This window comes from Aulonocara sp. 'chitande type north' Nkhata Bay, linkage group LG18 (genome assembly GCF_057382095.1).
Source record: "Aulonocara sp. 'chitande type north' Nkhata Bay isolate Kocher_YH1m ecotype deep benthic linkage group LG18, A_spYH_male_GT1.1, whole genome shotgun sequence".
In the NCBI taxonomy this organism is placed as follows: Eukaryota; Metazoa; Chordata; class Actinopteri; order Cichliformes; family Cichlidae; genus Aulonocara; species Aulonocara sp. 'chitande type north' Nkhata Bay.
The window spans coordinates 38,452,079-38,470,299 of NC_141361.1; the positions used below are offsets into that span (position 1 = coordinate 38,452,079).

Consider the following 18,221-nt stretch of genomic DNA (forward strand, 5'->3'; position numbering starts at 1 on the left):
TGACAAAAAAAATTTCAGTTAACAGTTCAACCGTTTACACTCTTCTCCACTCAAATTTCAGCTTTATCACTTCTTTTTAGCAGAATTTTCACTTTTTCACTACTTTTCAGCACAAATTCTAGCTTCTTCAGCTGTTTTTAGCACAAACTTCAGCTTCTTTACCTCTTTTCAGCAGAAATTCTGCTGATTCACGTCTTTTCAGCAGAATTTTTTACCTTGTTGGTCTGTTTTCAGCGGAATTTTCAGTTTCTTCATCTATTTTCAGCAGAATGTTCAGCTTTTTCACCTGTTTTCAGCACAAAACTCAGCCTCTTCTGCTCTTTTCAGCAGAATTTTCAGTTTCTTTACCTCTTTTCTGCACAATTTTCTGTTTCTTCATCTATTTTCATCAGAAAGTTCAAAAATTTCACCTCTTTTCAGTGGAATTTTCAGCTTTTTCACCTGTTATCAGCACAAATCTCAACCTCTTCTGCCCTTTTCAATAGAATTTTTAGCATCTTCACCTCTTTTTCAGGACAATTTTCAGTTTCATCTCTTTTTAGTGACCTGAGAACCAATTTGGCTCAGTGAGATGAGCAGCCGCCTTAAGACCATATAGCGCAGGTTGAAATCCTACCTCTGGCTCTGGCTGCACATCTTCCCTGCTTTCTTGACACTCTTCAGTGTAGTCTTTCAAATAAAGGAGTTTTCAGCAGAGTTCAGCTTCTACACAGTGTTTTGAGCAGATAGTTCTCCTTCGGCTTTTTTCAGATTCCACTACACGGCATTCACACTGCATTTTCGCAGGAAATGCAGCTTTTTCTAGTTTTTGTTTGTTTGTTTGTTTGTTTTTTACAGCGCATCATGTTCTGCGTCCTGATTGGCTATAGATTGTCAATCAATCTTGTGCCGTGTATCTTGTACAGTACAGAATGCGTTCAGCTTGTCAAATTTACATAAATCTTCGATCGCTAGCAGTGTGACTGAAGTGCTGTAAATTTGTAGGTTTTCTCCACAACAAACACAACAATGTCGATGAAACGTTTTGCACCGTCAAAGGCAGCCGCGGGTGCCTTTGGCTTCACTCTATAATACTGGACTTATTTTTCTACGAAGGTTTGGACTGTGAGAGTGTTTAAACATGAAAACAAAAGTGTGAAAACGTTCATGCTTGTCTGAGAAAAGTTTATAAAGTTTGTAGTGAGGACTTTTACAGCCTTAAAACATCTATAATAATTGTAAAAAAAAAGAAAAAAAAAAGAAAAAACATAAAATAAAGTTGATTTCACCTATCGCGGGTTATTTTTAGAACGTAACTCCCGCGATAAACGGGGGACCACTGTATTGCTTAATGTTCAAGATGTGTTAAAAAGAAAAAACAAACAAAAAAGACTCATAACAGCAAGTGTGAGTGTGTGCATTGGGATTCTAGCAATTATAACAAAATACAGACATTTAAACCTGTCAACAAACTGCTGCTCAGTGTGCCGTAAACATGTAACTGCAAACATTACCACCGGATGGGTGGATGGATAATTGACCAACCAGAAACAGCTCTTTAATATTGCTTTTGCTAATTACCTTATGAAAACTAGTGCAGTGTGCTTTAATTTTGTACGGTAAATAAAGAAATGTATCAAACTAAAATTAAAAAGAATTTAAAGAAAATTGTGCAAGAAATATTTCAGCAGTGACAAATTGTTGGCTGGTTAGCTGAACGGTGATAACAACAAAACATAAAAATTAAGCACACCTAGCACGCAGCAGCACAGATTGTTTAGAGACAAATGTGTGACATGGACAGAATTCCACAGTGCTCTGTAATGCGGCAGTAATAAGCAAAGTGACAACCCATCTGAACCTGAACCAGGTCTAACTTACATGTAACCAGGAACTGTTGTAGGACATACATGTTTTGGTTTGTTTGTTTTACCTTTAACTAGTTTAACTAGTATCTAACTAGTTAGATATTATTTGTTTTTTTTCTTCTCTTTTTCTCTTTACTTTATTTAGCTCTTTGGTTTCTCATCTTTTGAAATGAACAAACATGGTCTGTCCCTTTTCCTCCTTCAAACAGCCAGAGCACAGTAATGTGTGTTTCTGGTACATCCCTCCCAGTCTGAGAAGCTTGCCACCTGGACCTGACAGAGATAGAAGACTCCATCAGGTCAGTGCACATCATTACAGTGATTAAGTTCTGGTTAAGCTTTGTGTTATTGTTGTAGTAGATATTTCTTGGTTTATTTCTTTGATTATTTTCTTATTTTTATCCTTAGGTTTCTGAGTTAGCTTTGGTACCTTTTAAAAGTAAGGCTATTATTATTAGTGACTGTTATGATTAGGCGGTTGTCGTCTTTGTGTTAGATATTTGTGTCATGTTACTTCCTGTGTTATTTTGATAACGATTTGTCTTTTTAGTCTGCATCTGGGACCTCTTCTGTCTCAGTTTCTTCATGTGTTCATACTACCAATGATGATCTTTAATATATTTCTCTGCAGGTTGCTCCTCGGATCAAAGGCAGGATGATGGAAAAGGGCTCTGTTCTGATTGGCTATCAGCCGTTGGGAACCAAAGTCAATTTCTTCAGGTGTGTGTTTTCCAATCCTGCCACTCAACAAGAGGACATCGACTTTCTGCTGGATGAGATTTGCCAGCTGGGTGCTGACCTTTAAAATGTTTAAGTTAACAGGTTTTTGATATTTATACAAGCATAAAGTAATTTTAGTTTTCCATTAGCCTACATAATATGCATTGAAGTAAAGCCTGATGATAGTGTAGAAGCTTAAGGAAACTTTCTTGATTTATATTCCAGCTTTCCACAGATTTAATAGTTCAGTATTGACTGTTATTGTCTTTTTCTACTATGGATTTTTTTGTCTAATCAACAGGCCCTTTAACTTTCAGAAACCATCTGAAATAACCAAATGATCAAATGATCTTCATTGTTCTCAACATTTTTTATGTATTGTTATGATGTGTAAGAAACAATAGTGGAAGATGTGTTCTGTCGAGAGAGGCAGTCCCCTGGCTTACCTCTCATTACATCTGAGACAGCGTAAAAGGACAACATTCAGGACTTGACATTTATATTAAAAATTATACGGAGTGCATAAGAATAGTCTATCTACATGTGGTTTTGTTATCTTAAATAAATCATCTTTATTCTTAATCAAAGACATGAATTAAAATATAAGTCTGATAAATCTGGGGTGGCTGTAACTCAGGTGGCAGAGCAGGTCAGCCACTAACCAGAAGGTTGGTGGTTCGATCCCAGGTTCCAGTTTGCATGCCAAATATCCTTGGGCAAGATACTAACCCCTTGTTGTTTTCTGATGCATCCATCGGAGTGTGAATGCATATGAATGTTAGATAGAGCACTTAAGAGCTTAGAAGAAGTGCTTGTGTGATTGGGTGAATGAATTAGTTGTATGAAGCGTGTAGAAAAGCGTTATATAAGAACCAGTCCATTTACCATTAATGAGTTGAGTAATGAAAACGTTTCTAATTTGTGGATTTTGTATGCATAGATGTGATCTGGTTTCAACAGACAGATTAGTCTCTGTGTGTGTCTGTGTTGCCAGCCCATCATTATACATAATTCTGAAAAAGAGAAAGGGTATTAAGTGTTGTAACTGTGTGTGTGTGTGGACAAGAAGGATGGGAGGAGTGAGTAAGTGAGAAGCACTGAGCAGCAAAAGAACGTCTGGCTATGAACGGCATGTCTTATTAAAAGAAATTGCATTATTTTGTGATTGACAAACAGCGTTTGAAGAGAAAATGTTTTCCTATATATGTGAATTAAAAGCAGTTATGTTTAAATGAATGTTCATGTGAGAATGAGCTAACGATAAATTAAGTAAGATTGCATAATTAATGTAACATGAAGCATATTCATATGTGACTGAGTGTTCATATGTAGTGCAGCTTTCTATGTTAAGAATAACACAGAAAATAAGAAAATGTAATAAATTGATTTTAAAGTTAAAGATTTCAAACTTTAACTGTGTTAAATCAAGTATGTGTTAACGTTAGAGAGAGGATGATAAGGTGTGGCTGGACGTTGGGTGATTAAATGTTAACAATGGTGATTGGATGTCACCGTGGGTGAGACCAGATGTCATCTCATAAGATGCAACATACAGTAAGAAAGGGAGGAGAAAGGATGACCGGGTATAAAAGTGTTGTGCAGAAGAGATAAGTTGTTCTTCCCTTTGTCTTCTGTGGGATGAGCAGTACAGAAGATTGGATCTCAGAAATTCACAGTTGGATAACCCAACAGAGATATGAGAGGGATGTACCACTGCCCCAACTTTTAAATTGGTTTTGTATTGCTCCGCTTTTTCTATGCTTACTTTTGTGTTGTTAGATTATAAAATCAAGAGGATTTCCACTAAGCATGGAGCACTAGATAAGCACATCCTCAGGCTTGGTGTTCTCTCTCCAACCTTTCTCCTCACAAAGATCAGAACAAAGCGAGCATTAGCTCAGAGTAGGTTAATTGAATAAACATAAGTGATTTGATTCTCTTTTTATCATTATTTGATTCTGCTTTCCTTTGCTCCTGCTAAATTCATTTAATAAAACATGCAATTAAAAAGTCTCAATTGTGGACATTCCCTTTTTCGCCCTTTGTGAAAAAGGAAAGGTAGAAATCTGAGTATTAATCTACATTAGTACAAATAGCTCTTACACATTACCCCAGCCTTTAAAAGTAACAGACCCTTGGAGCTTAGTTTAGCAAGCCGCTAAGCTAAGCCCAGTTATAGTTCAAGAGCACTGACCTACTAGTTGGGGACCTGCTGTTAACGAGTGTGGCTGGTAGGACCAGGCCTGCAAGTCTAATGAAAGTTCCTGTGTTGTTGTTTTTTTTATATAAATATATATATATTTATATATACCAGGGAAGGCAGGGTGGACACCTGGGGGCTTTGAGGCAGTTAGTACTGGGTGAATCCCTTCACCCATCAACTCCATCTAAGCCCTGTATTGGCTATTGGTAAGACCCACATGATCAAAGATTCAGATTAGTTAGACAGAGAGCTGATCCACACTTCCTGTGCAGGGGTGCTGGGGTCCCCCAGATCAATACTTCACTGGTTTAAATAGCATGACTACTGATGCATGAAATACACGTCCTAGGTAACACACCTCCTGCTGGAAGAAGGCACACTTGGCCTGCTTTACCTTGCGACCCTCTTTATGCAGCCTCCCCAGCACTACCTCCAACCTTTCCATGTGCTGCTTATCATGGATGTTTTAAAATAACCGGCACACACACCTCGTGAGCAAAGTGAAGTGAATTTAATAAACACATTGCAACGTGGAGAGAAACACTGTAGCCAAACTCCAGGGTGCTCTCTGACGATGGTCGCCTCCCTCACATCTTCTATACACACACAGACACTTTCAAACAAAGAAAATTCCACAACACATCACGTGAGTCTATACCTTCAGCTCAGCTCATCCTGGGAACCTTCTCTTCAGAGACAGAGAACTATGACCTTGTTTTCTGCTTAGCTGTCACCTAGAAATTTACATCCCTGATAAGCAGAAGGAGTCCCACTACCTGCTTAACATCTCCCATGAACTTACAATGGCCCCACTGTTTATGTGTATGTGAGTGATAGAGTATAAGACCAATTTGTGGTGCTATTCTACATGCATACAACTGGTGACAATATGAGTCTACAATTACTAAAGTGATATGGTTAAAATATGTGATCAATATATCAGAAAAGAAATCTTCCACCACATGCTCAACAGTAGAAGAGAAGACCACAATGTCATCCAGATATAGGAGCAGTGACTGACACAGACAGGTCTGCTGCATCAGGAGCATCACTAAGGCCAAAAGGCATGCGTGTCCATTCAAAGAGACAAAAAACAGTTTTTGGATGATCTACCTCAGCAACTGGAACCTGGTTGTAACCACTAGCCAAATCCAATGTGGAAGACCAACATGCGCCTGTAAGAATATCTAAAGACTCCTCAATAGGGCTTTGGAGCGTGGTGTCGCGCCCCCTCCCGCCATGACAGTAGGCCAAACAAAGCACACGGAAGCGTCAGCTATGGTTCGTACGTGCTGTGTTGTCGGTTGCAACGTTAGATCACACGATAGGGAAGGCAAGAAGCTGGAAAATGGGCTCTCTTTTCATTGTTTCCCCTCCTGGAGGCAACGGGAGGGATCTCATGTATCCGATATTACTAAACGTCAGGCTTGGATCGCAGCGGTCCTACGAGCAGATATCGACTTCTCTGCCATCCCCATTTTTTTGTTGGTTTGCTCGCAGCATTTTCTTTCCGGTGAGTTCTAAATAAATTCATATCTCGCTTAATAGGGTTTTAGTGTTATTTTGAATGCACTGAGGTCATAGATCATTAGATAAAACATCCTAATGTGCGATGCTGCAGAACCACGTCATGTTGACAGAGTAGCTTATTATTTGGCATTATTGCAGGCAAACCAGCATATGAAATATGAAACAGAAAAGAAAAGTATGTTTATCTTTTTTTATTCAAGATCTATTCACATGTACTTAGCAAGTGCATACACATGAAATGCAAACTATTTACATGGCAACGCACAGCTGGCAACCTCTGGCTGTATCTTGGTCATATGGTCAACATACTCACAACGTGGAGGCTTAAAAACGGCCAAATCTTGTACCCAACAGTTTGTGAATTAGATGTGCGCCTCCAGGAATTTATAATTTCGAAAATGATTCGCCGTGTATGCGCTGACTCCACAGACAAGGTACATGAAGATATCGGGATAGGACAACTACCGCCGTCTGGGTTTCCACTCCACTGCCTTTTTTCACACGGGTCCACATTACCGATGCACGCTATTTTTTCCAAGTACCGTCTCTTGGCGTCTGGGCGCAATCAGTCGCGATACAGCCCTTTTGATTTTAAGTAGAGATGGACCGATCCGATATTACGTATCAGTATCGGTCTGATACTGACGTAAATTTCTGGATCGGATATCGGAGAAAAATAAAAAAATGTAATCCGATCCATTAAATATCAAAAAAGCACCTCACAAAACTTGCAACATGGCGTACCTCGGCTCATAACCGTAGCACGTTGCAGCAGTACGTGTCACGTGATAGAGCGGCTGTGTGTATTTGTAGCCTCGCTAGCCTTTGCTAGTGCAATCATATGGCACACTGACTTCTGAGGAAATTTTAAATGGCACTCGCCATCAGAAAGGTTGCCTACCCCTGCCATAGAGCTTGTTCTCAAGAAGGTGTAGGGGATGTACCACCTCACTTCCGGTGACTACTTGGCGGGTGCCTGTTGCTCAGTCAGGCCTGTTCCGGGGCAAAGGGGCCAGCGGCTCGGTTCACTCTGGCACAGCTGGCTGCCGGCAGAGCCGGCGGGCGCCCCCTCTGGCTTCTGCTGCGTGGCTACTGGGTGACCCCTCATCTGGGGCTCTCCTCAGCTCTTCCCATGAGGGTGGCACGATGCCCCTCCGGTGGTCCTCCTTGGGCTCTCGCACTCTGGGGCCTCTGGATGTCTGGGGCCTGGATCTCCTCCATGCCAGCTTCATGCCCTGGGAGACGGGGCTATGGCTCTCTACACCCTCTAGCAGACCGTTACATGGGGAAACCTTTTGAATACAAGCGCGCTGATTCACACAGGTGTTCACTGTTCATAGACATAAACTACACCTTTATTGGCTGCTATTTCCAAGCACATTGTGTGCTGTCGGTCCTCCTTGCTGCACAACAACATTGAATGTTTAGTATTTACTGCTGTTTACACTTAGCTAGATTAACGTGATGGTGTCGTGTTTAGTATGTTGCTTTGTTTGTTTTGCTGGTTTTCTCTTTTTCTCTCAACAGGTGATCCAGGAGATTTTTTTCCCTCTCTTTTTAAGTTTCCTTTCTCACTGTCCCTCTTCACTCCTGTTTTTCTTTACCTTCATCTGTCTTTCTATGTTTCCTATCCCTCAGTCATGTCTGTCCCATCTGTAACAACTGAAAATAAAATAAACAATAACAACAAAGGTTGATCAAATGGACCAATATGGCAAGACCGTGATGATCCATTTGGCAAAGTAAATCCATTGGGTATCCTTGTTGGTCTTCAGACAACAATTCTGATGGCTAAAGAACCAAATGGGACAGAAGAAAAGAAAAAAAAGGGGTGTAGGAGTTGCCTGACATGGGACAAATTTTCATGGATAGACTTGGAGAAAATCAGGATGTCATCCAAATAAACAAAGAAAATTATTAAGGAAGGCCCAGAGGAAGATCTAAAGACATGGAGGGAGAGTCCAAGTTAACAGAAGGGGAGGCCGATTTCAAACAATGGTGATGACACCAGATAATCCAGCCAAGGTTACCGTTTTTGCTCAAGTCTGTGTTTGGGTTATGGAGGCTTAACCAGGGGTGACCAAGAACCAGAGGAGTGCAAGGTGTCTTTAAAGAGTATCAAAAAAATCTACTTAAAAGTCTGCTACACTCCTGTAACCTTGTTTCGACGTAAAATGTCTATGAACAGCCAGATCAGGGTTCATGCCCTTAAACACTTTTGAATTTGGTGATCAAATTATCAAAAGATTTGGGTCAGTCTTTAACCTTGACACCATATCAGCTCCAGAGCAACTCCACAAAGTAATTTTTGGACTGTCTAATTCATAGATTTTAGTTTACTGCCAGAACACTTGGAAACTAAGATAAACACCGCATTTCTTTCTCAAATCCTCTGTAGGACTGGTGATGTTGTCAAAGGCTTCTCTAGAGGCTGCTGTGGTTCTAGTTGGGGGGGGGGGGGGGGGGGGGGGGTGACGCTATCTTTTGGTTCTGATCCAGATGACTTTATCATACCTTTTAATTCCACAAGCCAATGAATGATTGCGATTTAACTGGATTAAGATTTAACGTATTAAACAACTATAGATATGATGGATCTTGAATAAAACACTGTATAAAGGAGATCTTTATACAAAGGTCTATAGTTTTGTTTTCTGTAGTGACTGTTTAAATACTTTATATATTTTCCTCTTACTGTTGCTAGCGGCTCCATGAACAAAGCAAAGAGGAGGACATCCTTGCTTGGCCCCACTGAGAAGTGGGAAAATTTGTGAAAGTAAATGAGGGTAACTAGGTTTTGGTTAAGTTTATAGTGCCAATTAATAAATTGGTGTTAAAAGTAATTTCCAATTAACCCTAACATTTAATGATTGCATCAAGTGTGAATTCCAATTCTGGAGGGGGGGGGAGAAAAAAAAAAAAAAAAGTTCTCACCTTTCTAAGCACCCAATTTCACCGCTGTGAAATTATCACCGACTTGGGGTGAATGTTGTTAAGTAACCATTGTCATTTACCTGAAGAACTGGTTAAGTTTGCTATACCAGTCAGAAACCTGTGCATCCAAAGTAATGTCTGACAAGCAAGATGGCGTAAAACAAAAAACAAAACACTTAAATCATGTTTAATACAAGGCTTTTATTGAAAAGTAAGAAACTTTTTAATGACTCAATTTAAATTAAAAACAAAAACCAAGTGTTGACTTGTGTGAAGTGTGGTCACTGTCAGTACCGTGGGTACCTTCCACTCCCACCTGAAGGAGGAATAACCAATGCAAACTTCAGTAAGATGTGAAATTGTGGTAAACTGACACAAAACACTTTTCTACTTCTTTTCTTATGCAAAGATGCTTTGTTTTCATTCAAGCACCCCTTTCTTTTTCTAAAGACTTAACCTTCACAATTTCATAAAGTACTTTTATCTATGCCTAAATACTTTCCAACATTCACAACCATGCCGAGGATACTTGGACATGCAGACCAGAGGATCTGGGGATCAAACCATCAACTTCCCGACCTGGTCTACTAACCAGGTCCAACCTTTGTTAGCTTCCAAGATCAGATGCCATCAGCCCACCATTAAGGATATCAAGTTAATGATCTTGTGATATAGAACTGTAGTGAAACGTTATTTTATACACAATATTTACCTCAGTTTGAGTTGTGGAGTTACTGCATAATTATTGATAATGTTACTTGATCAGCTAAACAAACCAAAATGACCAATTGGTACTCAATTTTAAAATCAGATCTGCCCCATGTGAGCACAATTTTCCATCCAATGACAAGCCAGGATCATTTAGTGACTCACCTTTCAACTTCCCAGGTCTGCTTCCGTATCCATTGCAGTCTTCCTGCTGGCCGTTATGCTTTTCTGTCAACAAAGAAGTAGTGTTGTCTCTAACTTAATACGAATGACTGGTCCTACATGGCCACTCTTTCATTCAATGGCCCAGATGCATTCGGCTGCAATTTTTCATCAGGTTATTAAAGTACAGTGCGTCAGTTCTAGGTACAGTATACAACAGTGCATTCCCAAATTAAGGAGTCTCGTCTGGCCGTCAAATATATAAATCAAAGACTTGAAGCTAAGGCCATCTGAGAATAAAGTTAGCCTTGCACGTGTGCAGCAAACTTGCTCACCATGGGCATGAAGCTACGCAAGTCACTGTAGGACTGAACAAGTTTGCACTAGAAAAATGTGACAGCAAAGATACAGCGAGTCTTTTTTGGGCAGGCCTTCAGATGACCCATGATTATTTTAATGTGACGCTTGCATCTCATTACCTGGACCTCTGTTTCGCCACTGACCATTCCTCTTTGAATTTTTCTGATTGCAGAATACTTCAGCTTTTCCATCATTTGCCTTTTTCCAGTCTATGGAGATAAATTACAATTAGAGCACTATACCCGCATGAAAGGAAAAAACAATTTAAAAACTAAATAAATCAGACCACCTGGATATTTATGAGGTTTTCTGTTTGATCCCACGCCTCCCTTTAACTCCTCACATAAACACTTTAGACCCTGTAGTTCAGTACACTGGATTGCACAGTCTACTAAATTTCCCTTTGATGGTGTCACTTGAGCCGTCTTCTGGTCAGTTGTTGGCACGCCCAGTTCCACATTTCTCATTTGACCATCTACTTTTTGTGCGCCAGTCGCCACCTCCATTTGTGTGTCATTTTGGAGAGTCATTTGGGAAGTGGATGAGACTTTGTCCTCTGCTGCAGAGTTAATGGGGCAGGTTTCCTTTCTCTCAACTGAGCTTTTCTCCTCTTGCTCATATATAAGAGTTCCCTGGTTTGGGCTTTGGTTAGCCTCAGGATTTGAAGACCCATGGTCATTCATCTCTTCATCACTGGAGGCAGTTAAAATTGTACCCTGCGGGGTAGTAAGTGAAGTTAAAGGATACTTTTCTGAAGGAACTGTGCTTTGGCTTTCTTCAGTTCCTTTTGTTTCAGAGACTTCAGTTTCACACACCATGTCTGGGGTCGTTGGAGGACTTTGCTTCTTAGCTGGGGTACTAAAAGTAAGAACACTTTCTGACACCAGAACAGAGTCCGGAGAAGAAAATCTTGAAGATTGCCTTCTTTCTTTAGCAAATGTACCAATTAGGTCATCTTTTTTGGTTAACCATTTACCATTGTCAGCCCTCTCCATCTCTACAATGACTTCAGGTTCAAATACACCATTCTGCTGTAGCCACTCCTTAGTAGGAATGAAAGGAGCTAGAGACTCCACAGACCAAACTGATTCATTAATATTTCTATTCATCTGACATCTACTTAAAAATGCGTGCTTTGGAGTGGTCTCTGTAGACTCTTCATGCGTCTCACTGCCATTTTCTGTCCCCTCGCGGAGTGCATTTAGTGCCTGCAGAATTTCATCTCCATTAGACAGGCAAGGTCTAACAAGTAGTTCCACAGAATCTGCATCTCTTGTTGACAGTGAAAAGGGTTCTAAAAGAGAAGGAAGTTTGAGGATCTTAAAGATCATTTCACTGTCCTTAGAACTTGAAATAACTTCGGTATCGACATCATCAGCACTGCTAACCACCACTGCATAATTCTTTGGCTTACTTGGACTTTGATAAAAAGCCTTTTCATGCTCCACTTCATTTTCATAACATGGAATCTCAAGATTATTTTGAAAGAGTGTCTCAGCTGCCATTGTCATCGTTTTCTGTGATGCATCACCTCCCCAGCTTAGAATGTCAGGAACAGAGACGCGCCTCTCTTTGACTTCATCCTCTTTTTGAGAAAAGCTACATACTGGCCCCATGCTATCCTGAGAACTCACTGACCACATGTTGCAATGTGCATTTCTGCAAGGAGGGATAAGAGAGGACTCCTGAACAGCACCATCCTTACATCCCTGCATTTCTTGAGTTGCCCTTCTAGATGACTGAACAGTCATCCCTGTAGGATGCACCATGTGACAGTCCTGTATGACTCTGTTTGTGCCAGCCCCTTTGACCTGTTCTTTTGCCTCAGTACTGGCCAACATATAGGTCTCGACCTCAGCTGAGCCTTGTTTTTGGGAACCAGAGCTTAAGGATGAAGGAGAATTTGAGGCAGTTGCACGTCCAGAGTCTGAGCTGAGAATTGGGCATCCCTCATCATAGCCACCTCCACCTCTGTGTATGGGTTCCGTCTGGACCTCAGAATTCACAGTTTCTCTAACAGGGGTAGTATGAGGCAGGCGAATTCTGCGAGTCTGGTTTAAATTTTGAAACGATCCACAAGGAGCATGACTGTGGACTTGGGGATGAAGCAGGCGTCTATAGTCGACTGGTTGTACCTGAGGGTGTGGTACAATGTAAGCTGGAGACTCCAGGTAAGAGGGAGGGGGAAGTGGGGGCATGACCATACCATATCCTTAAAAAGAAAAAATGAGTGAAGGTGATCATTTTGGAATAATATACAGACAGTACCACCTTACAGTTTAATTACTCTACAAGATATAAACATGTTACTGCTCTGTATGTGATGATAGGAGCTGCAGAGCCATTTCACACATGTTAGAAAGACTGAATCTTGCATGCATACATGTGGAGCGCACAAGGGGTACAGTATGGGCTCCAATTGTGGTCATAAATAATTTGTACTTTTAAATCAAATGCGCATTTGTGAACTGAGTTTTGTAACCTTGTAAACCAAAATATCTGAAAATTTTATGTTTGTGCATCTGTAGATGAGAATATTTGTGTGTGTAAAAATATTTACATAAGTTAAATTTTTTCGTTGAGGTCTAGTTGCACACACAAAGCAAAAAGAAAAATACATGTAAAACTCTGCGCTCAGATTCCCTGGCTGTTTGTTACTCAGCTTACACATACAAAACTTGACCAGATTCCTTTCAGCTGATTGCGATTGACATGACATTGACCAAATTTAACAAGCCAATCAGAGAACAGATGGGTTTGGCTGTTGGAGAGGTGCTTTACTGAGCTTCAGGTCCTGGAAGAATAAATGCCCTTTTACTACTAATGTGCGATACCACCGATTTCCTTTCCGATCCCAAGTAAAATTCAGGGTGGTATCGATGATACTGATCCGATACACTGTACAAAAACTTAATGTTTCATGATACAATATGTAATTGTATCATGAAATTGTAATAATATAGCTTCATAATGATTACAGGACATCAGACTACTTGTTCTTATTGCTTAATAATGCAGAATTATCATATAGAAAAAAAAATCTGAACTTGTGCGCTATTTGAGCATGTTGCCTGCCTGCAGGACTAAAGGACTCCGCGAGAGAAGTCTGTCTCTAGTAGCACCTGTCCCGCTCCTCCTCAACATAATCATTCTGTGATATGATTTACCGTGAGGTGTTTGACGAGGTTAGTGGTGTTGTCACAACACCTCACTGTCCTGCCACATGTATCGCAAACCGTGTCTTGGCTGTTTGTGGAGGTAAAATACGTCCACATATGACTCCGTTTACGCTCAGCCATTGTTGTGAGTGCGCACGCCAGGTAGTGATGTGCCAATCATGACCCAATCGTTCAATACCGCCCCCTGGCTCACAGCTCAGTGGACATTTAGATGAAAATATATATATTTGACACATTTGAGGAAAATACTAATAAAATAAAAGTAAAATAAATGTTCCCTTTAGAAATCTTAAATTTTTTTTGCTCTATAAAAATAGTTGTTTTTCAATCACTCATCTTAGCAGTAGGATTTACATGAAAAGAGAAACATTAAGTTTGAGTGAAAATGTACATTTTTTGCACTCTCTGGGCAACTGACTCAGTGACTCAAACCCGATTCATTTTGGTGAGCGACTCATTCAAACTCGATTCAGTAATAAGAATAATATACTATACTTGGCCACTAAGGCCAGGGGCTGCGACACATTTCTACAGCCGTATTTTGCATATGACTATGAAAGGCAGAAAAGGAAGTAGTTCCTTCCAATTTGGACGATCCGAATGATCGTTTCTTTCCACTGTGTTCCTGTTAATGAAAAACTGCAAATTTATCCCAAAGTACTAAAATATCGATATTTTAATATGAGAATCGATTCTAGAACAAATTACTGGTATCAGAAGAATCGATGTTTCAGTATCGATCCGCACACCACTACCTTTTACATGCCAACCCAGCATTTTCAGTTTTGTGGAAAAAGAGTCTTCACTAGTGGGGATAGTTACAAAGCTTTCTTCGTTATGAATTAGCGATAAACAAATTCTGGATACTTGGCGCTTGTTTAGCATTAGCAGGACATGCTGCATCCACTGTGAAAGGACCTTCATGCTGCGCACACTGACTCACAGCAGTGGTCCCGGGTCAGCCCTGACTTTGTGTTAGACTAATCCTAAAGTACAAATGGTATTTCTAGCCACTGATATAACAAAACTTTACCCTTTCAACAGCTACTGAAAGGCTTGTATGACCCCTATGGGATATTTACAAAGACATCCTCCAGGTTCAAAATGAAGAACAAGATTTGTTCTTGTAACTTTAAACTAGCACGCAAGTGAAGGGACTTTAGCACAGAGTTTTACACGTAGTTTTTTTGCTTTGCATGTGCAACCAGACCCCCCCCCCCCCACACACACACACACACACACACACACACACACACAAATTCTCATCTGCAGATACGCAAACATAAAATGCAGATATTTTGGTTTACAAGGTTACAAAACCCAGTTCACAAATACGCATTTGATTTACAAGTACAAATGATTTATGACCACAATTTGAGTCCATAGGCACAGCACCAATTTAACATATTTATAAACTAATGAAAATTCTCAACTTACCCATGCCTAGGAAGCCTGGAAAGGGATTATAAGGCAAGGGCATGGGCCACTGGTATTGGAGGAATGGGGGTAGCGGTGGAGCATGAACATAAAAGAGAGGTCTAGGAAAGACAGGGTGTTGAGGATGAGATGGTCCAGGATCTTGGCTGGTGCTGTGTAGTCCTGGATCCTGCTGTGCAGAGTTTGCAACGTCAGCGTTAACTTGAACGTGTGGGTTCGCTCCACTTGGCCCTTCAGGAGCCAGAGGAGGCGTGTTAACCGCTGCTGCCATGTTCAGTCAACCTACATGGAAGGGGTGTCAGTTATGAATCTATATTGTATTAATAGGAACAGTTTAAAAAAATAAAGGAAAAGACATTTACTACCTGTAAGACAAATCTTAGAGACATTACACACAGGGAATGAAGGTCATTATTCTTCATTCAGCATATGCCATACAGAAACATGACCACATACAAGGAGAGAGTAAATGACCTGGTTTGGAAAGAGAGAAACCTGCGCTGTGGTCTTCAGCCATCATCTCTCAACCCAGTGGGATCTATGACAGATTTGATACAGCCCAAATCCTTACTATGGCACCAAATTTTCATTTAGTTTGAAGCTGTGTGTTTGTAACTCAAAAAACCTGTACACCATTGTCAATTTAACATTTCTGCAAGGAGCAGCATCAGGTTTAAGTGTTCAGAAGGTTAACAGTTCAAGAAATACATTAAGTTGGCTTGACAGTAGTGTTCATACATCAGCTGATTTCTTGAAAAGAAAAAAAAAAGTGGGCTATAGTGTAAGATTTAGGACCCACCATGGGATGATCAATGAAATGGAACACATTTGCAAAGATAAACAGCATTTTCTATCCAAGCCTAATTAAGAGAATAAATGAGTCAGAAGCAGAAAACCAAAAGGACTGAACCTTGAAACCAGCAGATGGAAAAAGCTCATCAGTCATTGTGATACTAGCACCATTCAAAATCCTGCTTTGATACATTTAAAAAAAATATAATAAAATATACATATATATTTATCAATTTTACCTTGTCAAGGACCTGAATGGTTAACTGACAGAGCAAACACAAATGAAATAGAAGTGGGGATGAACACCTGATCTTAAGTAGCTCCTGATTATACACATGTGTCTACTGTGTGCTGATTTGGAGTTTGCGGCAGGTCTCTAACACTAAGATGTCTTGTTGGACTGACATCTAAACACTAGATGGAGCCAAACTTCAGACAAATGATGAATCTAATGAGGCTGTTCTGGCAGATATATAGATTTCAGTCTTCTATAAAACATTTGCTACAATTACATCTGCATACTTTTTTGCACTGAAGTATCAGAAAACTAACCTGTGCTCATATAAGCCATTTCATCATACACTAACTTGGTGGCAAAAGCCCAAAGTATGATACTGGGACATCGGTTGCACACAGTCCAAAAGTAGCCACCAAAGTGATATTCTACCCCTTAAAATGATAAAGAAACTATAAATATTGACATGCCAGGAAATCTATTTAAACACTCTTCTGCCATGTTAAGGATCCCATATGTGTTGGATTATGTAATTTTAGATTTTAACCCTTCTTTGTACTTAACACAGGATTACCACTGCCCCAGAAAATATCCTCTAATGCTGTCCACAGAAGATAAACTCTGAAAAGGTCCATATCTGATCTCAGCAGACATTTACAGAACAATCAAGCTATCTTGTGAGCTTTCTTTTGCTGTTTTATCAGTGTCAATATTGGTACTTCAAACACAAGGAGAAGGAAAAAGTTTGTACTGTCAATGTGACCTTTGAGAAGGTGCATAAGCCAAGACCCCAAGCACATGGACTAGGGCAGAAAAGATTTGTTTAATACTAAATATCTATGATATCTACTTTAGAGATCTTCACTTTCAAAATAGATTCCTATAAGTGATGCACGGATCATGGGTGGTTTAATGTAACATTTCAAACAGAATGTGCATCACGTCAGAAAACTGCAAACACAATGACCATCTTTTTATATATATATATATATATATATATATATATATATATATATATATATATATATATATATATATATATATATATATATATATATATTTTTTTTTTTATATATATTTTTATATATATTTTTATATATATTTATATATAGATAGATAGATAGATAGATAGATAGATAGAGGAGGTGGCTGATATCCAGAAATCCTACCAGTGGCTGGACAAAGCTGGACTGAAAGACAGCACAGAGGCACTAATCATAGCAGCACAAGAACAAGCTCTGAGTACAAGATCCATAGAGGCTGGGGTCTATCACACCAGGCAAGACCCCAGGTGCAGGCTGTGTAAAGCCTGTGTAAAGTGGGGCGATCGTGGCTCAAGAGTTGGGAGTTCACCTTGTAATCGGAAGGTTGTCGGTTCGAGCCCCGGCTTGGACAGTCTCGGTCGTTGTGTCTTTGGGCAAGACACTTCACCCGTTGCCTACTGGTGGTGGTCAGAGGGCCTGGTGGCGCCAGTGTCCGGCAGCCTCGCCTCTGTCAGTGTGCCCCAGGGTGGCTGTGGCTACAATGTAGCTTGCCATCACCAGTGTGTGAATGTGTGTGTGAATGGGTGGATGACTGGATATGTAAAGCGCTTTGGGGTCCTTAGGGACTAGTAAAGCGCTATATAAATACAGGCCATTTACCATTTAAAGATGCCCCAGAGACAATCCAGCACATAACAGCAGGGTGCAAGATGCTAGCAGGCAAGGCATACATGGAACGCCATAACCAAGTGGCCGGCATAGTGTACAGGAACATCTGTGCCGAGTATAACCTGGAAGTCCCGAGGTCAAAATGGGAGATGCCCCCAAGGGTGGTGGAGAATGACCGAGCTAAGATCCTGTGGGACTTCCAGATACAGACGGACAAAATGGTGGTGGCTAACCAACCGGACATAGTGGTGGTAGACAAACAGAAGAAGATGGCCGTAGTGATCGATGTAGCGGTTCCGAATGACAGCAATATCAGGAAGAAGGAACACGAGAAGCTGGAGAAATACCAAGGGCTCAGAGAAGAGCTCGAGAGGATGTGGAGGGTGAAGGTAACGGTGGTCCCCGTGGTAATCGGAGCACTAGGTGAGGTGACTCCCAAGCTAGGCGGGTGACTCCAGCAGA

At 40.4% G+C, this 18,221-nt stretch overlaps 2 protein-coding genes across 4 annotated transcripts in view; one reads left to right on the forward strand and one right to left on the reverse strand.

The window, feature by feature from the left end:
* LOC147309145 (glutamate decarboxylase 1-like) overlaps positions 1 to 4,562 on the forward strand; it is a 37,523-nt gene extending 32,961 nt beyond the window's left edge. The window contains exons 15-16 of the mRNA XM_086271584.1: positions 2,057 to 2,146; positions 2,479 to 4,562. Coding sequence (XP_086127710.1) covers positions 2,057 to 2,146; positions 2,479 to 2,652 — 264 coding nt within the window. The 3' untranslated portion in view covers positions 2,653 to 4,562. The remainder of the gene's footprint in view (positions 1 to 2,056; positions 2,147 to 2,478) is intronic.
* A 4,853-nt stretch (positions 4,563 to 9,415) lies between these two features.
* LOC147309147 (uncharacterized) lies at positions 9,416 to 16,179 on the reverse strand. Of its 3 annotated transcripts, none has more exons than XM_086272863.1 (7): positions 16,112 to 16,179; positions 15,081 to 15,362; positions 11,879 to 12,676; positions 10,754 to 11,758; positions 10,584 to 10,673; positions 10,108 to 10,170; positions 9,416 to 9,550 (listed from the first exon to the last, which is right to left on the reverse strand). In XM_086272863.1, the coding sequence occupies exons 2-7, from the start codon at positions 15,349 to 15,351 to the stop codon at positions 9,522 to 9,524; spliced, it is 2,256 nt and encodes a 751-aa protein (XP_086128989.1). In that variant the 5' UTR covers positions 15,352 to 15,362; positions 16,112 to 16,179; the 3' UTR covers positions 9,416 to 9,521. The 3 variants fall into 3 exon arrangements, with proteins under 3 accessions (XP_086128989.1, XP_086128988.1, XP_086128987.1); XM_086272862.1 differs by adding an exon at positions 15,555 to 15,618 and having other exon boundaries at positions 10,754 to 12,676; positions 16,112 to 16,135; XM_086272861.1 differs by having other exon boundaries at positions 10,754 to 12,676.
* Positions 16,180 to 18,221: the final 2,042 nt, after the last annotated feature.

What these genes read in the sequence shown, in the direction of transcription:
- LOC147309147 (XM_086272861.1), bottom strand. Translation starts at nt 15,351, where the DNA reads ATGGCAGCAGCGGTTAACACGCCTCCTCTGGCTCCTGAAGGGCCAAGT. An exon ending in GTGGCGAAACAGAGGTCCAG is followed by an intron (nt 10,171 to 10,583) that starts GTAATGAGATGC and finishes CTTTGTTGACAG; the next exon opens with AAAAGCATAACGGCCAGCAG. An exon ending in CAGACCTGGGAAGTTGAAAG is followed by an intron (nt 9,551 to 10,107) that starts GTGAGTCACTAA and finishes TTCCTCCTTCAG; the next exon opens with GTGGGAGTGGAAGGTACCCA.